Below are 16,634 nucleotides of genomic sequence, written 5' to 3' on the forward strand. Positions count from 1 at the left end.
AACCTCCGCCTTCCAGGTTCAAGCGATTCTCCTGTCTCAGTCTCAGTCTCTTCAGTAGCTAGGATCACAGGCACGCACCACCACGTCCGGCTAATTCTTGTATTTTTAGTACAGATAGGGTGTTTACCATGGCCAGGCTGGTCTTTCTTCTTTTTTTTGAGATGGCGTCTTGCTCTGTCGCCCAGGCTGGAGTGCAGTGGCGCGATCTCGGATCACTACAAGCTCCACCTCCTGGGTTCACGCCATTCTCCTGCCTCAGCCTCCCAAGTAGCTGGGACTACAGACACCCACCACCACCCCCGGCTAGTTTTTTGTACTTTTAGTAGAGACGGGGTTTCAAGGTGTTAGCCAGGATGGTCTCCATCTCCTGACCTCGTGATCCATCAGCCTCGGCCTCCCAAAGTGCTGGGATTACAGGCGTGAGCCACCGCGCCCAGTTACCAGGCTGGTCTTCAGCTCCTGACCTCAAGTGATACAATCGCTTGAATCCGGGAGGCGGAGGCTGCAGTGAGCCGAGATCGCACCATTGCACTCCAGCCTGGGGGACTAGAGAGAGACTTCGTCTCAAAAAAAAGAAAATTTTTCCCTCTTGGTCGGGACCAGTCAAGGATGCCTGATCCCCTCTACCAAGTATAAGGCCAGTACACAGAGATCAACTGCACTTCAGTGTACATGCAAGAAACAGGGGTAACCACTCAGAAGAATTTTTTTTTTTTTTGAGACAGAGTCTGGCTCTGTCGCCAGGCTGGAGTGCAGTGGCGTGATCTCGGCTCACTGCAAGCTCTGCCTCCTGGGTTCAAGCAATTCTCCTGCCTCAGCCTCCCAAGTAGCTGGGACTACAAGCGCGTGCTCTCACGCCCGGCTAATTTTTTTTTTTTGTATCTTAGTAGAGTCGGGGTTTCACTGTGTTGCACAGGCTGGTCTTGAATTCCTGACCTCAGGTGATCCACCCGCCTCGGCCTCCCAAAGTGCTGGGATTATAGGCGTGAGCCACTGTGCCCGGCCACCACTCAGAAGAATTTTAAGAAAAATGTATACATAGTCAAATGGTCTAATGTCTAACTGGCATCTTGGGGAAACGGGAACAGAATAAATAGCTAAAGAAATAGTGACCAAATGCCAGGCGCGGTGGCTCACACCTGTAATCCCAGCACTTTGGGAGGCCGAGGCGGGCGGATCAAGAGGTCAGGCGATCAAGACCATCCTGGCGGCCGGGCGCGGTGGCTCCAAACTCTCGTCCAAAGCTTTGGGAGGCAGAGAGGCGGAAGGCGGATCAGTCCAGGAAGGTCAGAGACCATCCTGGCTAACACGATGAAACCCGTCTCTACTAAAAATACAAAAACAAGCGAGGCCCGAAGTGGCTGAGCAGCCTGTGGTCTAGCTACTGCAGGGGGAGGCTGAGCAGGAAGATAAGCGTGAACCCCGGAGAGCTTGCAGTGAAGGCGGAGATCCGACCCAGGCACTCCCTGGAAGCTGACAAGAGCTGGTCCCAGTCTCAAAAAAAAGACCTCCTGGCTAACACAGTGAAACCCCGTCTCTACTAAAAATACAAAAAAAATTAGCCAGAAGGGGTAGTGGTGAAGCCTGTAGTCCCAGCTACTCAGAGGCTGAGGAGCAGGAGAATCAGCAGACAGGAGGTGGAGCTTGCAGTGAGCAGGATAGATGCCACTGCACTCCAGCCCTGGCTGACACAGTGAGACTCTGTCTCAAAAACAAGAAAGAGGCTGGGCACCGTGGCTCAAGCCTGTGGTCCAGCACTTTGGAAGGCCAAGGCAGGTGGATCACTTGAGGTCAGGAGTTCGAGACCAGCCTGGCCAACGTAAGTGAAACCCCCATCTCTACTTTAAAAATACAAAAAAATTAGCCAGTGGTGGCGTGCCTGTAATCCCAGCTACTCAGGAGACTGAGACAGAAGAATTGTGAACCCGGAGAGGGAGGGTTGCAATGAGCGAGATCGCACCACTGTGCTCCCATCTGGGCAACAAGAACAAAACTGTGTCTCAAAACCAAAAACCAAAAACAAAAAACAAAAACAAGGCCGAGGCCCGTGGTGGCTCCGCAGCCTGTAATCCCAGCACTTTTAGGCGAGGTGGGGGATCCCACAAGGATCAGAAGTCGAGACCATGGTGAAACCCGTCTCTACTAAAAATAAAGAAAAAAATTAGCCGGGCGCCCAGTGGTGGTAGCCTGTAGTCCCAGCTTCTCGGGGAGGCTAGGGCAGGAGGTAGTGAACCCGGGGCCGGAGCTTGCAGTGAGCTGAGATTGTGCCACTGCACTCCAGCCTGAAGTGACAGAGCAAGACTCCGTCTCAAAAACAAAACAAAACGGACTTTATTAATTTCAACAGTGTTGTTTGTATATTTTCTTCCCCCATAAAGGGACTTTTATTACTTAAAGATTACATGCTTTCAGCCCATTTCCCTATCCATCTTTGGCTATGTCGCCACTCTCTGCCAGAGGCAGCGGCCCTCTCGACGCCTGAGGATTGCGAAGCTGGCCTTGTCTTGCTCCCCAGGACAGACAGCAGACGCCCCCACCCACTCTTCACTTTCAGCCCATGATGTGCCTTGCCTTCCATGGCCATGGATCGCAGGTCACACTCAAGCCAAACCAAGCCTGCACTTGATTCTCTGGGACAGATTCAAGACAGCTGCGAGGCGGGCACAGTGGCTCAAACCTAATCCCAGAGTTTTGGGAAGCCAAGGCAGGTGGATGCAGCCTGAGGTCAGGAGTTAGAGACCAGCCTAAGCAACATGGTAAAACTCCGTCTCTACTAAAGAATTAGCGGGCATGGTGGTAGGCGCCTGTGGTCCCAGCTACTCAGAGCCTGAGGCAGGGCTCCTTGAACCGGGAGGCAGAGGTTGCAGTGAGCGAAATAAGCCATTGCACTCCAGCCTGGTGACAGAGGGAGACTCTGTCTCAAAAAGAAAAAGCGGTACGCAGTGGCTCAACCCCATCCCAACACTTAGGAGAGCCTTGAGACAAGCGGATCCTGAGGAATCAGGAGATCGAGACCATCCTGGCTAACACGGTGAAACCCGTCTCTATTAAAAATACAAAAACTAGCCAGGCCCGAGGTGGCCGAGCGCCTGTAGTCCCAGCTACTCGGGAGGCTGAGGCGGAGAATGGCGTAAACCGGGAGGCAGAGCTTGCAGTGAGCTGAGATCCGGCCACTGCACTCCAGCCTGGGTGACAGGCAGACTCCGTCTCAAACAGCTGCATGAAAGGTGGCTGTCTCCCTCCCTCTCCAGGTGAATCTGGGCTAGAGGCTGCCTTTAGGGCAGACTGTTGTGGCAGGGATGTGCCCTCCTGGTCTAGCCCTTAAAGTGACCGGCAGCTTCTGCCTTAGGCTCCTTGGGCTCTGAGTTCCTGCAAGAAGCTCAACTACACCAACATCGCCATGCTGCCGGGAAAATCCAGCTAGCCACGCTGGGGGACAGGGGAGAGTGGAGGGATGGGGGGGGTAGGGGAAGACACATCTGGCCTGTTCCCAGCTCTTCAAGTCATCCCTGTCAAGGCTCAGCCCTGGTGGAGGAGCGCCAAGGGATCCCCACACACTGATGAATTCCTGAAAACCAGACTTCCAGGTGTGTGCAATTATGATGAAAGACTTCATTTGTATGTTCCAGGGCAGTTTGTTACAGAGCCATGACTAGACTGACCCTAGGAAGATGGCTTGAGCCCAGGAGTTTGAGGCCAGTGTGGACAAAATAGCAAGACCCCATTTCTTAAAAACAAAAAACAAAAGAAGAAAACCTCTTTTCCTGCCATTTACGGCTCCATTTCTTGCTTCAGTTTACACACATCTCCTCCAGAGTTGTCTCTGTTCACTGTTACTGACTCTCCTCCTCTGTTGGGCTCTTACCCCTGCTCCAGTCAGACCACAACCCCTCATGGCCCCAGCCTGCCCCGTCGCAGTCACATCACCTGAGGCTCAGCAGCGTGGGACCCAGCGTCAAGTCCCTCCCCAGCTGCCCTCCCTGGGCCTCCAGGGCCCTGTCCAGCTTTCCCCCTGCCTTCCAGGCCATGCGACCTCCACCTCTTTCATGGCCTCTCATCTCCCCAATCTCTCAATGTTGGGGTGCCCCAAGACCCTGTCCTGGGCTATATTCTGGGTGCCAGTTTCCAAGGGCAGACACCACCCCCAGGCTGAAGACTCTGGCTTTACCTCCATACCAGACCTTACTCCTCAACTCCTCAACTCCTGCCCTGCACTGCTGCCCGATGTGGAATGAGCACGTTGGCCGACCTCCAGTGGCCAGCGTCCACGGCAGCACAACGCCCTTTGCAGTGAATGCTGGGAGGTGCTGCAGCCTCCACCACCCCTACCAGGGTTGGTAGATATGACCAGCAGAATATGACAGTTTAATAGTGTACTAGTTCATTTTTTAGATGGAGTTTTGCTCTGTCGCCCAGGCTGGAGTGCAGTGGTGCAATCTCGGCTCACTGCAACCTCCGCCTCCGGGTTCAAGCAATTCTCCTGCCTCAGCCTCCCAAGTAGCTGGGATTACAGGTGCCTGCCACCATACCCAGCTAATTTTTGTATTTTTAGTAGACACAGGGTTTTGCCATGTTGGCCATACTGGTCTTGAACCCATGACCTCAGGTGATCCACCCACCTTGGCCTCCCAGAGTGCTAGGATGATAGACATGAGCCACTGCGCCTGGCCTCTTTTTTTTTTCTTTTGAGATGCAGTCTCACTCTGTTGTCCAGGCTGGAGTGTAGTGGTGCAATCATAGCTCACTGCAGCCTTGACCTCCTGGGCTTGAGCGATCCTCCCACCCTGGCCTCCCATGTAGCTAGGACTACACACAGGCCAGCTAACTTTTTCTTTTTTTTTTTTTGAGACGGAGTCTCACTCTGCCGCCCAGGCTGGAGTGCAGTGGCCAGATCTCGGCTCACTACAAGCTCCGCCTCCCGGGTTTACGCCATTCTCCTGCCTCAGCCTCCTGAGTAGCTAGCTGGGACTACAGGCGCCCGCCACCTCGCCCGGCCAGTTTTTTGTATTTTTTAGTAGAGATGGGGTTTCACTGTGTTAGCCAGGATGGTCTCGATCTCCTGACCTCGTGATCCGCCCGTCTCGGCCTCCCAAAGTGCTGGGATTACAGGCTTGAGCCACCGCGCTCGGCCACCCAGCTAACTTTTATATTTTTATTTTATTTTTTTTTTTTTGAGACAGAGTCTCGCTTAGTCGCCCAGGCTGGAGTGCAGTGGCGCGATCTCGGCTCACTGCAAGCTCCGCCTCCCGGGTTCACGCCATTCTCCTGCCTCAGCCTCCCGAGTAGCTGGGACTACAGGCGCCCGCCGCCTCGCCCGGCTAATTTATCGCATTTTTAGTAGAGACGGAGTTTCACCGTGTTAGCCAGGATGGTCTCGATCTCCTGACCTCGGGATCCGCCCGCCTCGGCCTCCCAAAGTGCTGGGATTACAGGCGTGAGCCACCGCGCCCGGCCTAACTTTTATATTTTATATTTGGGCCAAGCACAGCGGTGCACTCCTGTAATCCCAGCACTTTGGAAGGCCAAGGTGAGTGGACTGCCTGAGCTCAGGAGTTTGAGACTAGCCCGGCCAATGTGGCAAAACCCTGTCTGTACTAAAAATACAAAAAAAAAAAAAAAAAAATTAGCCGGGCGTGGTGTCCCACACCTGTAATTCCAGCTACTGGGTGGAGGGTTTAGGGGGCTGAGGCACAATAATTGTCTGAACCTATGAGGCAGAGGTTAAAGTTAGCGTGAGATCACACCACTTCACTCCAGCCTGAGTGACAGAGCAAGACTCTGTCTCACCAGGAAAAAAAAAAAAAATTGCAGAGATGGGGTCTTGCTATGTTGCCCAGGCCAGTCCTGAACTCCTGGCCTCAAGCAGTCATCCCACCTCAGCCTCCCAAAGTGTGGGGCCATAGTTGTGAGCCAATGCATCCAGCCTGAGACTGGGTTACAGGACTCACTATGGCTTCAGTCTTGGTGAGTCTCTCATTGTGAGGGAGGCTGCCATGTTGTGAGTTGACCCAGGGAGGGGCCCATGTGGCGAGAAACTGCAGCCTCCTGCCAACAATGTGTTCGGAGCAGAAACTCCAGCCCTCGTCAAGCCTTCAGAGGATGGAGCCCTGGCCAGCAAACACGTGTATGCTGGGGTAGGTGCCCAGGAGGGTTGGCCTCCTTTGGCCTACGCCTCTGACCCATCTGTTTGCTGGGTCAGCCCCTATTCACAACCCTCTTGTGGCTCCTCCCTGCTTTGTGGAGAACAGTCCTGACCACAGCCTACCTCCCTCCATCCCCACCACCACATCCACTCTACACCACGGCCACACCGTGCATGACTCTCCACCCTCAACTGCTTTGGACCTGTGCACAGGCTGTTTCTTCTGCCTGGAACACCCTCCTCTCACCTTCCCTGGGCCTGGGTAAGAGTTACTCCTCCCTTCAAGAACAATGGAGAAACTGCCTCTTGCAAGTAGCCTTTCTGGACCAGCTTTCAACCCTCTGGCAACCAAAATGCCACTGTATTTCCCAAACCCTTGAGGCACGTGCCCCAGTGTACCAAGACTCCTGTCAACAGTCTGTCCCCATCCTAGACCTGGCCTTGTTCCTGGTGCTAGGAATGTCCTTCCTCTGATAAACTCCCGCTCTGCCTCAGACAGGCTCTTCTGATCATGCGACTGGAAATACAGAGTTTCCTTCATTCACTCCTTTATCCCCGCAGCAGCACTTGCTTCAGGGGCAGGTGTGTTTATTTAGATGTTCCCCTCCCCCAAGTGTCTGCAGGTGTGGTTCACATGGTATCCCTGCTACCCAGCACACAGTGGGCGTTCGTTCCTCCCAAACAACTTGCTGAAAAAACAGAAGAGCAAACAAGACGGCTAGGGCAGCGCGCCCTTCCCGGTGGGGCACGAAGGGAGGCAGGACAGGGTAGCAGCTACGAGAAAGGACCTGAGCACAAGAGATTCTGGGTCATATCCTGGCTCCTGAGGCAGGGGAACCTTAAGCAAATCACTGAACTTGTCTGGGGCTTGGCTCTTCCATCTGCAACGGGGGGCGGTGAGAGCACTCACGTCGCGGAGAGCGGGGAGGGCGCCCAGGGCCCGACCTACCTCGGCGTCGCGATTGAGGCGGTACACGTAGAGCTGCGAGGTCCCGGCCACCACGAGGTTGCGCTCGCTGTTGTTGAAGAAGTTGCAGTACATGGCGAACTCCAGGCCGGTGGGCGGATGCGCCTGTTTGTACACGGCGTACATGGCGCCAACCCGGGCTGCGCAAGGCCGGGAGAGGAAGAGTGAGCGGGGTCGCCCGCGCAGGACCCCGGCCCCGTACCGCGTCCCTCGCCGGCCTCGCGCTGCCGCCTCGGCCGCCCTCCCGGCTGCCCACCTGGCAGTTGGAGCCGACTCGAGGGGAACCGGGACGGCGGCGAACCTGGCCCGGCCGGGCCCAGAAGCTGCGCGCGAAGGTTCCGGCTTCGGCGCCTGCGCAGCGCCGCCCCGTGAGAGCTGCTGCAGGGGCGACAGCGGCCCCTGGTGGCCCGGGGTGCGGGGCGGCCTGGCGGCTCGGCTCCGGGCGGGGCGTCCAGACTCCAAACTCCTAGCGCGCGAAGTGCGGGGCCTCCGCTGCGGGCGGAGTAGCGCGGGTGAGAAGCCGCAGGGGCGCCGGCTGCAGCGGCTCGGGGTCCGCCAGGGATGCGTCTCCACCAGACCCAGGAGGGCTGCAGGGAGAAGCGACTCCGCTGCTAGCCCCCAGGTGCAGGGGCCCGCTCCGGGGTCCGGAAGAGGGGGCGGGCGCCTTGCCAGCGTCGGGGGCTCCGAGAAAGCTTCCTAGAGAGGCCGCACGCCCCTCTGCTCAGTGTCCCCTCGCAGAGCGACCCCCGCCGCCAACACTCCCGCGGAGGACGCAGGACCCCGCAGGCCCGCGAGCCCAGCGCTGTCCGCCCGCCTTGCTCACTGCTGCCTACCCAGGGCGGGCCCAGTGCCAGCTTCCAGGAGCTTGGATCCTGGACCAGGCACGGGCCTAGGACCTAGAAACGGAATCATGAGAAATAAAACAAGAAAGTATCGTTAGGCGCAAGAAAATGGCGTGGAAATATGTGTTTTTGTGGCATCCAAATCTACTCACTTGCTCATTGGGCAGTGAGGGAAGGGCCACTTGGATGCTCAGGCGTGTGACCCCTGAGCCACACTCAACCTCCTTTTAAAAGTCAATAGGAGGCGATAGCTGACGCCTGTAATCCCAACACTTTGGAAGGCCAAGTTGGGCGGATCACCTGAGGTCAAGAGTTCCAGACCAGCCTGGCCAACATGGTGAAACCCAGTCTGTACTAAAAATACAAAAATTGTGGGGAAAAGAAAGATCAGATTGTTACCGTGTCTATGTAGAAAAGGAAGACATAAGAAACTCCATTTTGATCTGTACTAAGAAAAATTGTTTCTACTTTGAGATGCTGTTAACCTGTAACTTTAGCCCCAGCCCTGTGCTCACAAACACATGTGCTGTATTGAATCAATGTTTAATGGATTTAGGGCTGTGCAGGATGTGCCTTGTTAATGTTATGCCCAGACCGTTTATTCCCCGAAGAAGACCACCAGAGTCAAAGCTAAGCAGCAAGGATCTTTTTTTTTTTTTTTGAGTCGGAGTCTCGCTCTGCTGCCCAGGCTGGAGTGCAGTGGCCGGATCTCTGCTCACTGCAAGCTCCGCCTCCCGGGTTCACGCCATTCTCCTGCCTCAGCCTTCCGAGTAGCTGGGACTACAGGCGCCCGCCACCGCGCCCGGCTAGTTTTTTGTATTTTTTTTTTAGTAGAGACGGGGTTTCACCATGTTAGCCAGGATGGTCTCGATCTCCTGACCTCGTGATCCGCCCGTCTCGGCCTCCCAAAGTGCTGGGATTACAGGCTTGAGCCACCGCGCCCGGCCTAGCAAGGATCTTTATTACAGGTTCGAACCTGGAACTCTCACTCGCTCGCGAAATGAGACCGGCAGGAGAGCTCCCCCACTGAGCTCCAAGCAGTGTTATATAGTCTAAGAAAAGTGGGCATAGAATATATGATTGGCTAGTGTTTGAACAAGGCAATTTGGCTAACTATGATTGGTTCCCGCCATTTCTGGTATTTCGGTTCAACCTTTGAGGCGGGAGAGCAGTTTTACACAAAGGCAGTTAATTATATTGCGTCAGGTTGCCCAACTGGTTTATGGCAGCAAGAGTTTATCTTACTTAAACACGTCTTGTGACCTTGCCTCAGAACTTACAAAATCTCTGGTATGTGCAAAGATTAGAGAGCAGAACAAAGGGTTTAGCAATAGGGTGTAGCGGGGGGCGGGTACACATCTATCTTTGTGTCCTTTCATTAACAATATGTTTGCAGGCAGTATGCTCGGTAAAATTGCCATTCTTCATTCTCGATTAACCAGGGACACAATGCACTGCGGAAAGCCACAGGGACCTCTGCCCAAGAAAGCCTGGGTGTTGTCCAAGGTTTCCCCCACTGAGACAGCCTGAGATATGGCCTCGTGGGAAAGGAAAGACCTTACCATCCCCCAGCCCAACACCCATAAAGGGTCTGTGCTGTGCTAAGGAGGAGGAGTGAAAGAGGGAGGCCTCTTTGCAGTTGAGATAAGAGGAAGACTTCTGTCTCCTGCTCCTCCCTGGGAATGGAATGTCTTGGTGTAAAGCCGACCATTCCCAATCGTTCTATTCTGAGATAGGAGAAAACCGCTCTGTGGCTGGAAGTGAGATATGCTGGCAGCAATACTGCTGTTACTCTTTGCTACACTGAGATGTTTGGGTAAAGAAAAACATAAATCTAGCGCTGCTGCTCTGTTACTCTTTGCTACACTGAGATGTTTGGGTAAAGTGCGGTGGCTCACGCTTGTAATCCCAGCACTTTGGAAGGCCGAGGCGGGCGGATCACAAGGAAACCCCGTCTCTACTAAAAATACAAAAAAAAAATTAGCCGGGCGCAGCGGCGGGCGCCTGTAGTCCCAGCTACTCAGGAGGCTGAGGCAGGAGAATGGCGTGAACCCGGTAGGCAGAGCTTGAAGTGAGCCGAGATCACGCCACTGCACTCCAGCCTGGGCGACAGAGTAAGACTCCGTCTCAAAAAAAAAAAAAAGAGAGAAACGTAAATCTAGCCTACGTGCACATCCGGGCACAGCACCTTTCCTTGAACTTATTCATGATACAGATTCCTTTGCTCACATGTTTCCCCGCTGACCTTCTCCCCGCTTGTTGCCCTGCTACACTCCCCTGACTAAGATAGGAAAAATAATGATCAATAAATACTGAGGGAACTCAGAGGCTGGTGCTGGTGCGAGTCCTCAGTATGCTGAGCACCAGTCCTCTGGGCCCACTGTTCTTTCTCTATACTTCGTCTCTGTGTCTTATTTCTTTTCTCAGTCTCTCATCCCACCTGACGAGAAATACCCACAGGTGTGGAGGGGCTGGCCCCCTTCAAAAATTAGCCGGGCATGGTGGCGCACACCTGTAATCCCAGCTACTCGGGAGACTGAGGCAGGAGAATCGCTTGAACCCAGGAGGCAGAGGTTGCAGTGAGCCCTCCAGCCCGGGTGACAAGAGTGAGACTCCGTCTCAAAAAACATACAATAAAAATAACCAGAAGAGATAGAAACACAAGAAAGAAGGTCATGTGGGCCGGGCGCAATGGCTCACACCTGTAATCCCAGCACTTTGGGAGGCTGAGGTGGGTGGATTACCTGAGGTCAGGAGATCGAGACCAGCCTGGCCAACAGGATAAAACCACATCCTACTAAAAATATAAAAATTAACTAGGTATGGTGGTGGGTACCTGTAATCCCAGCTACTCGGGAGGTTGATGCAGGAGAATTGCTTGAACCTGGGGGGCAGAGGTTGCAGTGAGCTGAGATGGTGCCACTGTACTCCAGCCTGGGCAACAGACTGAAACTCTGTCTCAAAAGAAGAAAGAAAAAAGAAAACAAAAGGAGAGAGGAGGGGAGGTCATGTGAAGACAGAGGCAGAGATTGGAGTCATACTGCCCACAAACCAAGGAACACCTGGGGCCACCAGTAGCCAGGAAAGGCTTGGGGAACAGACTGCTTCCTGGAGACTTCAGAGGGAGCATTAGTCTCCTGATGCTTTGATTCCTAACTTTTAGCCTCCAGAACTGTGAAAATAAGTTTCTGGTTTGAAGGCACTCAGTTTGCGGTAGGCTGTGTTATGGGAGCCCTAGGAGGCCACTACATAGGGACTCAGGATTAACGCCTCAGAGTCAGAAGAGGCTGGGGTCCCAGGAACCATGGGCTGCCACACTCTGGTCTGATTATCTCCAGGCTTGCTTTCCATGACAGAAAAATATGCCTTCAGCTGTGTAAGCAGTTATGGGTAAGCAAGTTTGATTACTGTTTGGGGACAGGGTCCCACCTGCTGCCCACACACCCCGGCGAATTTCCCTGACCCCACTCCTCAGGCAGGCAGGGTCTCCACATCAAAGAGGGGGTGCCTGAGGCTGGCTGCCTGGGGGGCCCTGAGTGCAGCTCTTCCTGCTTCTCTTCGAGGCACCCCGATGGGGAGAAGGCAGTGCCGCAATTGTCCTTTCTCAGCTGAGGACCTTTCCCACCCAACAAGGAGAGCACAGCCATGCTGCAAGGACAAGAGTGTCTTTATTGGAGTTAGGACTGGGGCCTCTATAGGGGCTTCTGGTTTCTGGGCTGTAGGTTTGTGGGGTGTGGGATCTTGAGTCAAAGGTGGGAGACTAGGGCAGGGTATCAGAGGGTGATATCATCCTCGTACAAGGAGAGCAGCAGCAGGACGGTCCAGCCGCCCAGCAGGCCCACGTTGTGCAGCAGAAAGAGGAGCCAGGGCCGTGGGTCCCGTACTTTCAAGATGGCCGGGAGCTGAGGAGCAAGTGGGTACCAGGTCAGCGCCCCTGCTCAGCTCCGCTGCTCAGTTCCCGGCCCAGAGCAGCCCCTCCCCTCACCATCCTGACCATGTCGCAGAGTGCCACGTAGAGGAACAGGCCGGTGGCCACTGCCAGGATCCAGACCTCGCTCTCCTCGCCGACTCCAACCGCGAGTGCCACGTAGAGACCCGCGAAGGCCGTGAGCGCAGAGGCCAGGTTCAGCACCAGCGCTTGGCGCACGGACAGCCCCGCCTGCAGCAAGGCCGCGAAGTCCCCTGCGGGCGGGTCCACATCAACAGCTCCGCCCTCCTATTTACATGCCCCGCCCACCCCTTTCGGTCGCGCGCTCTTACCACCAGGCCCCGCCCACCTGTTCCCGGTCTCCCCGCCCAGCCCCCTGCGGCCCCGGCCGTCTCCTTCCAGGCCCCGCCCGCCGCTCACCCAGCTCGTGCGGCAACTCGTGGCAGAACACCGCCAGCGAGGTGGCCAGCCCGGTCTTCCAGGAGGACGCGAAGGCGGCGCCCACGGCCAGCCCATCGGCGAAGTTGTGCACGGCGTCGCCCAGCGTGATCACATAAGGCAGTAACCTCAACTCTGCGGATGCAGCGGCCGTGGGTTCGAGTGGCCTGTCCCCGACCGCCAAGCCCCGGGCCCCGCTCGCGCTGCACACAAACCTCAGATCCCCCAGCCCTTCCGGGGTCGCCCCCTGGGCTCACCTCGGCTCAGTCTCCTGGGCTCCGGGTCCGGCAGCTCCGGGCTCTCCTCCGCCACCTGGGAGGAGCCTTGAGTAAGTCCCGCCCAGAGATAGAGGAGGAAGGCGGCGGGGCGGGGCCCCAGATCACCGCGGGAGGCGGGGCCGCAGGCCTGGGGAGGGGCTGGGAGTGTGGGCTTGGGAAGGGGTCTGTGGGAGGGGCTCCGCGTGGGGTGGGGCATCGGGCGCCCACTCACCAGGTCCGCGCGGGAGCCCTCGTGGGGCGGCTTGGGCTGCCGGAGCTCGCTGGGTGCCAGCTGCAGGGACACACCGTGGCTGTGGCCGCCGTGGCTGTGGCTGCTGTGGCCGCAGGGCCCGTCCTCCAGGTCCTGTGAGGGTAGCTGCTCAGTGTCCGCCAGGCCCCCAGCACACCCACCCGCCGGGTACCTTCCCAAGAAGCCTGACCTCCGGGTCCCTGGGCAGCAGGAGGTTGAAGAGGTTCTCAAACAGGAAGAAGGCGTAGAGCCCGGCCAACATAGCCAGGAGGCGCCAGGTGGGCTGTGGGCTGAGGCCCTCTTCGCTGTGTGTGTGCAGCCCCAGCACCTGGGGAGTAGGGGCGCTGGGCTGGGGGGGTCACAGGGCGCCTCCCTCCAAGACCCAGGGAGAGGGGTCAGGGGTCAGGGGGTGGTGTGGGTAAGGGCCCTGGGAGGGCATGGCCTGGGAGTCCATGGTGGGGAAGGGAAGGCCAGGATCCGGGGGTTGTGGGGGCAGACCTTGGGCGTCAGGTGCAGGACAGCATCCCCAGTGAGTGCACCCACCGCCAGGCTCAGGAAGGTCTGCAGGAGGTAGTGGGTGACCCCCCTGCAGCCAGTGCAGGTCAGCAGTACGAGGCCAAAAACCGCGCAGAGGCAGATGAGCAGCGTGGCCAGGGAGCCGTACAGATACCCTGGGGGCGGGTGAGGTGGCTGTGAGAGCTTTTCTTCCAGACTCAGCCCCTGCTTCCCGGGCGTCACTCACCAGAGCTGCAGGCGGTCAGTGTGGGCCAGTCCCTCACTCCGGCTGACGCTCCTGCCTCAAAGCCCCACTCCCCTCCTGGCGATGCCACATTCCCCTGTGTCTGCTGTTTCAACTTCCAGGCCCTGCTCCCTCTCTCCATCCCTCACCCTCGGCAGCCACTCCTTCCTCCCTATGTGGGCCCCACCTCTGCACTGCCAGCACAGTGCCGGGGTGGGCACTCACTCTCTGCCTGGCTGAGCTGGTCCTGGACGGGGAGCCTGGGCTGGGAGGTGCAGGCTCCACTCAGCTGCTGTTGCAGCAGGGCAGGGCTCAGTTGGACCCAGGCCTCCGGGGTCACCCCAGCCTGCTCTGACAGTCCATACACAGCCATCACGTCCCTGGCACTCAGGCATACCTGGGGAGTGGCAGGACAGGCTCAGGGGCCTGAGCAGACCCCAGTGGGACCCCATCTTACCCCAGGGCACAGCTCACCGTGTCCCACACACTGGAGCTATCGTTGGAGGTGACGAGGGGCACAGGGTCCTGGCCGCTGGCTCCCCTGTGCTGATGACTGTGGTCACCGTGGGCCTCCCTGCCTACCCCCAGGCGCTGCATCAAGGCCGACAGCTCTAGCAGGGAGAAGAGTCAGCACGGCGAGTCTGTGTGGGCTCCAGCCCTGCCCCCCAGGGACATGGAGGCTGGGGACTCAGGGGTGCCCCCTCCACAGCCCAGCCCAGGCCTCACCGGCCAGCGTCATAGGAGCCTCGCTACTGTGCTGCTGGAACACAAAGTCCACGAAGTACTGAGGGCTCGGCAAGGCATGGAAGCAAGACCCACTCCTGACGTGGTCCAGCAGGGCAGCCAGGACGCCGCCGGCACTACCTGGAGCCCCCGCCCCCACCGCCTCCTCCAGCAGCTGAGGAATGTCTACGCAGGCCTGGGGAAGAGGGGGCCTCTGCCTCAGCCTTTGGTGTGACCTTGCATCCAGTTCTGCCATCCACCCAGCTGCCCCTGGATGCATCTCCCACGCCAACTACAGGATCTGCCCCCACCAGCCCCGCCCTTCCCTGGGGCCACAGCCCTCCCTGCCGGGCCCAGCTGCTTCAGGCTCCCACTCAGCCCTCTGGGTTCCTCCCTCGTGAGGCCCCTCCTGGGGCTCCTGCAGGCCCCCAGCTGCCCGGTAGTGAGCTCCACATTGCGAATCCCCAGCAGGAGGCCGACTCCCGGGCGTCTCCCCAGGCCCCCAGGCTCCCTGAAAGCTCTGCAGCCAGGCGTGGCCCCCTAGGCCATGGGGCCCTCCTCACCCACTCCCCTGGTCTGCCTGGACTGTCCCTCACCGTCTTGGGGGTCTGGCCGGCAGCCTGGGCCTGCATCCTCTGCAGCAGCCAGCTTAGGCCCGGGGTCAGGGCCTTGGGGCTTTCGAGCAGGGCCAGGAGATGGTCTGCGCGAGAGGCCCAGCGGCCAGCCCGAGCATCCTCACACGTGCCCTCGGGGTTGATGAGGTAGAGGACGGCGGCGGCACTGAGGCGGGCAATGTACCTGGCCTCCAGGACCGGGCCTGGGGGCAGCCCTGGCCCCTCAGGCTCACCCAGGCCCAGGGCGTCCTCCACAGACAGGCACTGTGGGCAGAGACAGGTGAGGAGGGGCTCTGGGCCCACCAGGGAGGGGAGAGGCAGGCCTGGCCAAGGGGCTTCCCCACAGGCCTGTTTCCTCTCCCTCTCAGGTCCAACCACGTCCACCATCCTCTCTCAACCCCTTGTGCCCTTCTGTCTCCCCAGGACCCTGTTCTGCTTCCCCAACTACACGGAGAGGGGCCCCCAACAGTGGTCCCCCATCCCCAGGGGACTCCCCTGGAGCCACTGCCAATTTGATGGCTGGGGGCCGTCAGGGGGAGGTGGCCCTGGGGTCCTGGGGAGAAGAGGGACTGTGTGTCCCTGGAGAGGTGTGCCTGTCTGCCCTCATGAGCATGAGGGTGGGCTCTGGCCTGCGGGGAGGGCCAGGGTGCCCAGGTACTGCCGCCAGCCTCCTCCGCCTCCTGGAGTTTGCCCAGGGCCCTTTGCTGCCAGTTGGCAGGGCGGAGCGGGCGGGAAGAGGCCAGGGCTGGGGGACCCGTCGGGTGGGGCTGTTACCTTTCCACACGGCCCGCTGGCGCAGTGCACACGGTCCGCCAGCGTATTTAACAGGCCGCCCAGTGCCTCTTGATCCACAGCTCCCTGGCCGGAGGTGAGTAGGCTCAGCAGACCAGCAGGCGGGGGCGCTGTCGCCGTCGCCGTCACCGTCACCGTCACCACCAGCACAGCCAGCAGCAGCCCAAGCTCCATCGAGACCAGGGACGCCATACTCAGCTCCCAGCGTGCTCAGTGGGTGTTACTGTGGCCAAGGCCCAGTGCTTCTGGGCTGGCTGAGGGCGGCTTTGCTGGGGTTGCCCAGGGCCAGACTGGGGCTGGGCTAGGACCCGCCCGGCCCGGCCTGCATGAGGACCTCTCCCAGGTATTCCTGCAGAGCTCTGTGATTGGCTGCTGGAAATGCCTGGGTTAACCATTCCAGCCGCAGATCCTCCCCAGTAGCCTGAAGCCACTGCTGGTGGGGGGCGAGGGCTGGGCCCCTTCCCCTGGACAGGCAGCCTGGGTGGGCTTTTTAGATAGAGTTTTGCTCTTGCTGCCCAGGCTGCAGTGCAATGGCGTAATCTTGGCTCACTGCAACCTCTGCCTCCCAGGTTCAAGTGATTCTCCTGCCTCAGCCTCCCGAGTAGCTGGGATTACAGGTGGCACTACCACACCCGGTTAATTTTGTATTTTTAGTAGAGGCAGGGTTTCTCCATGTTGGTCAGGCTGGTCTTGAACTCCCAACCTCGGGTGATCCGCCTGCCTTGGCCTCCCCAAGTGCTGGAATTACAGGTGTGAGCCACCGCGCCCAGCCAGCCTGGGTGGGCTTCTGTCCTCTTCCTGCTGCCCCTCAAGCTGTGGGGCAGAGCCGGAGTGTCCCCTTCTGGCTCTCCATCTGGAGGCTGCCTCCAAGCTGGGGGACGCAGGGCAGAGGTGCACAGATGCCCCCAGAGCCTGAGAGCTCCCAGGTCCATGCCTCTGCCC

The 16,634-nt window shown here is 58.2% G+C and overlaps 2 protein-coding genes and 1 long non-coding RNA gene across 9 annotated transcripts in view; 1 reads left to right on the forward strand and 2 right to left on the reverse strand.

The window, feature by feature from the left end:
• The window catches only part of CPSF1 (cleavage and polyadenylation specific factor 1), an 18,115-nt gene extending 10,615 nt beyond the window's left edge, over nucleotides 1–7,500 (reverse strand). For 6 of the 7 annotated variants that reach the window (XM_031669879.1, XM_031669878.1, XM_031669881.1 and 3 more), the window contains exons 1-2: nucleotides 7,366–7,500; nucleotides 7,092–7,249 (exon numbers count right to left, since the gene is read on the reverse strand). In XM_031669879.1, the coding sequence (XP_031525739.1) occupies nucleotides 7,092–7,235 (144 nt within the window). In that variant the 5' untranslated portion in view covers nucleotides 7,236–7,249; nucleotides 7,366–7,500. Of the gene's footprint in view, nucleotides 1–127; nucleotides 147–7,091; nucleotides 7,250–7,365 lie in introns of those variants that run through there. The other variant, XM_031669880.1, reaches the window with a different exon arrangement.
• A 4,100-nt stretch (nucleotides 7,501–11,600) lies between these two features.
• Nucleotides 11,601–16,008, reverse strand: SLC39A4 (solute carrier family 39 member 4). The gene is made up of 11 exons (XM_031669886.1): nucleotides 15,675–16,008; nucleotides 14,883–15,164; nucleotides 14,290–14,482; nucleotides 14,038–14,174; nucleotides 13,789–13,960; nucleotides 13,323–13,495; nucleotides 13,015–13,152; nucleotides 12,575–12,938; nucleotides 12,300–12,452; nucleotides 11,946–12,133; nucleotides 11,601–11,853 (listed from the first exon to the last, which is right to left on the reverse strand). The coding sequence occupies exons 1-11, from the start codon at nucleotides 15,882–15,884 to the stop codon at nucleotides 11,725–11,727; spliced, it is 2,139 nt and encodes a 712-aa protein (XP_031525746.1). The 5' UTR covers nucleotides 15,885–16,008; the 3' UTR covers nucleotides 11,601–11,724.
• Nucleotides 12,937–14,241, forward strand: LOC108584158. Its single transcript, XR_001899118.3, has 2 exons — nucleotides 12,937–13,102; nucleotides 14,152–14,241. It is a non-coding gene; the product is annotated as an uncharacterized LOC108584158 (long non-coding RNA).
• Nucleotides 16,009–16,634: the final 626 nt, after the last annotated feature.

The sequence above is a fragment of the Papio anubis genome, chromosome 8, assembly GCF_008728515.1.
Source record: "Papio anubis isolate 15944 chromosome 8, Panubis1.0, whole genome shotgun sequence".
NCBI lineage: Eukaryota > Metazoa > Chordata > Mammalia > Primates > Cercopithecidae > Papio > Papio anubis.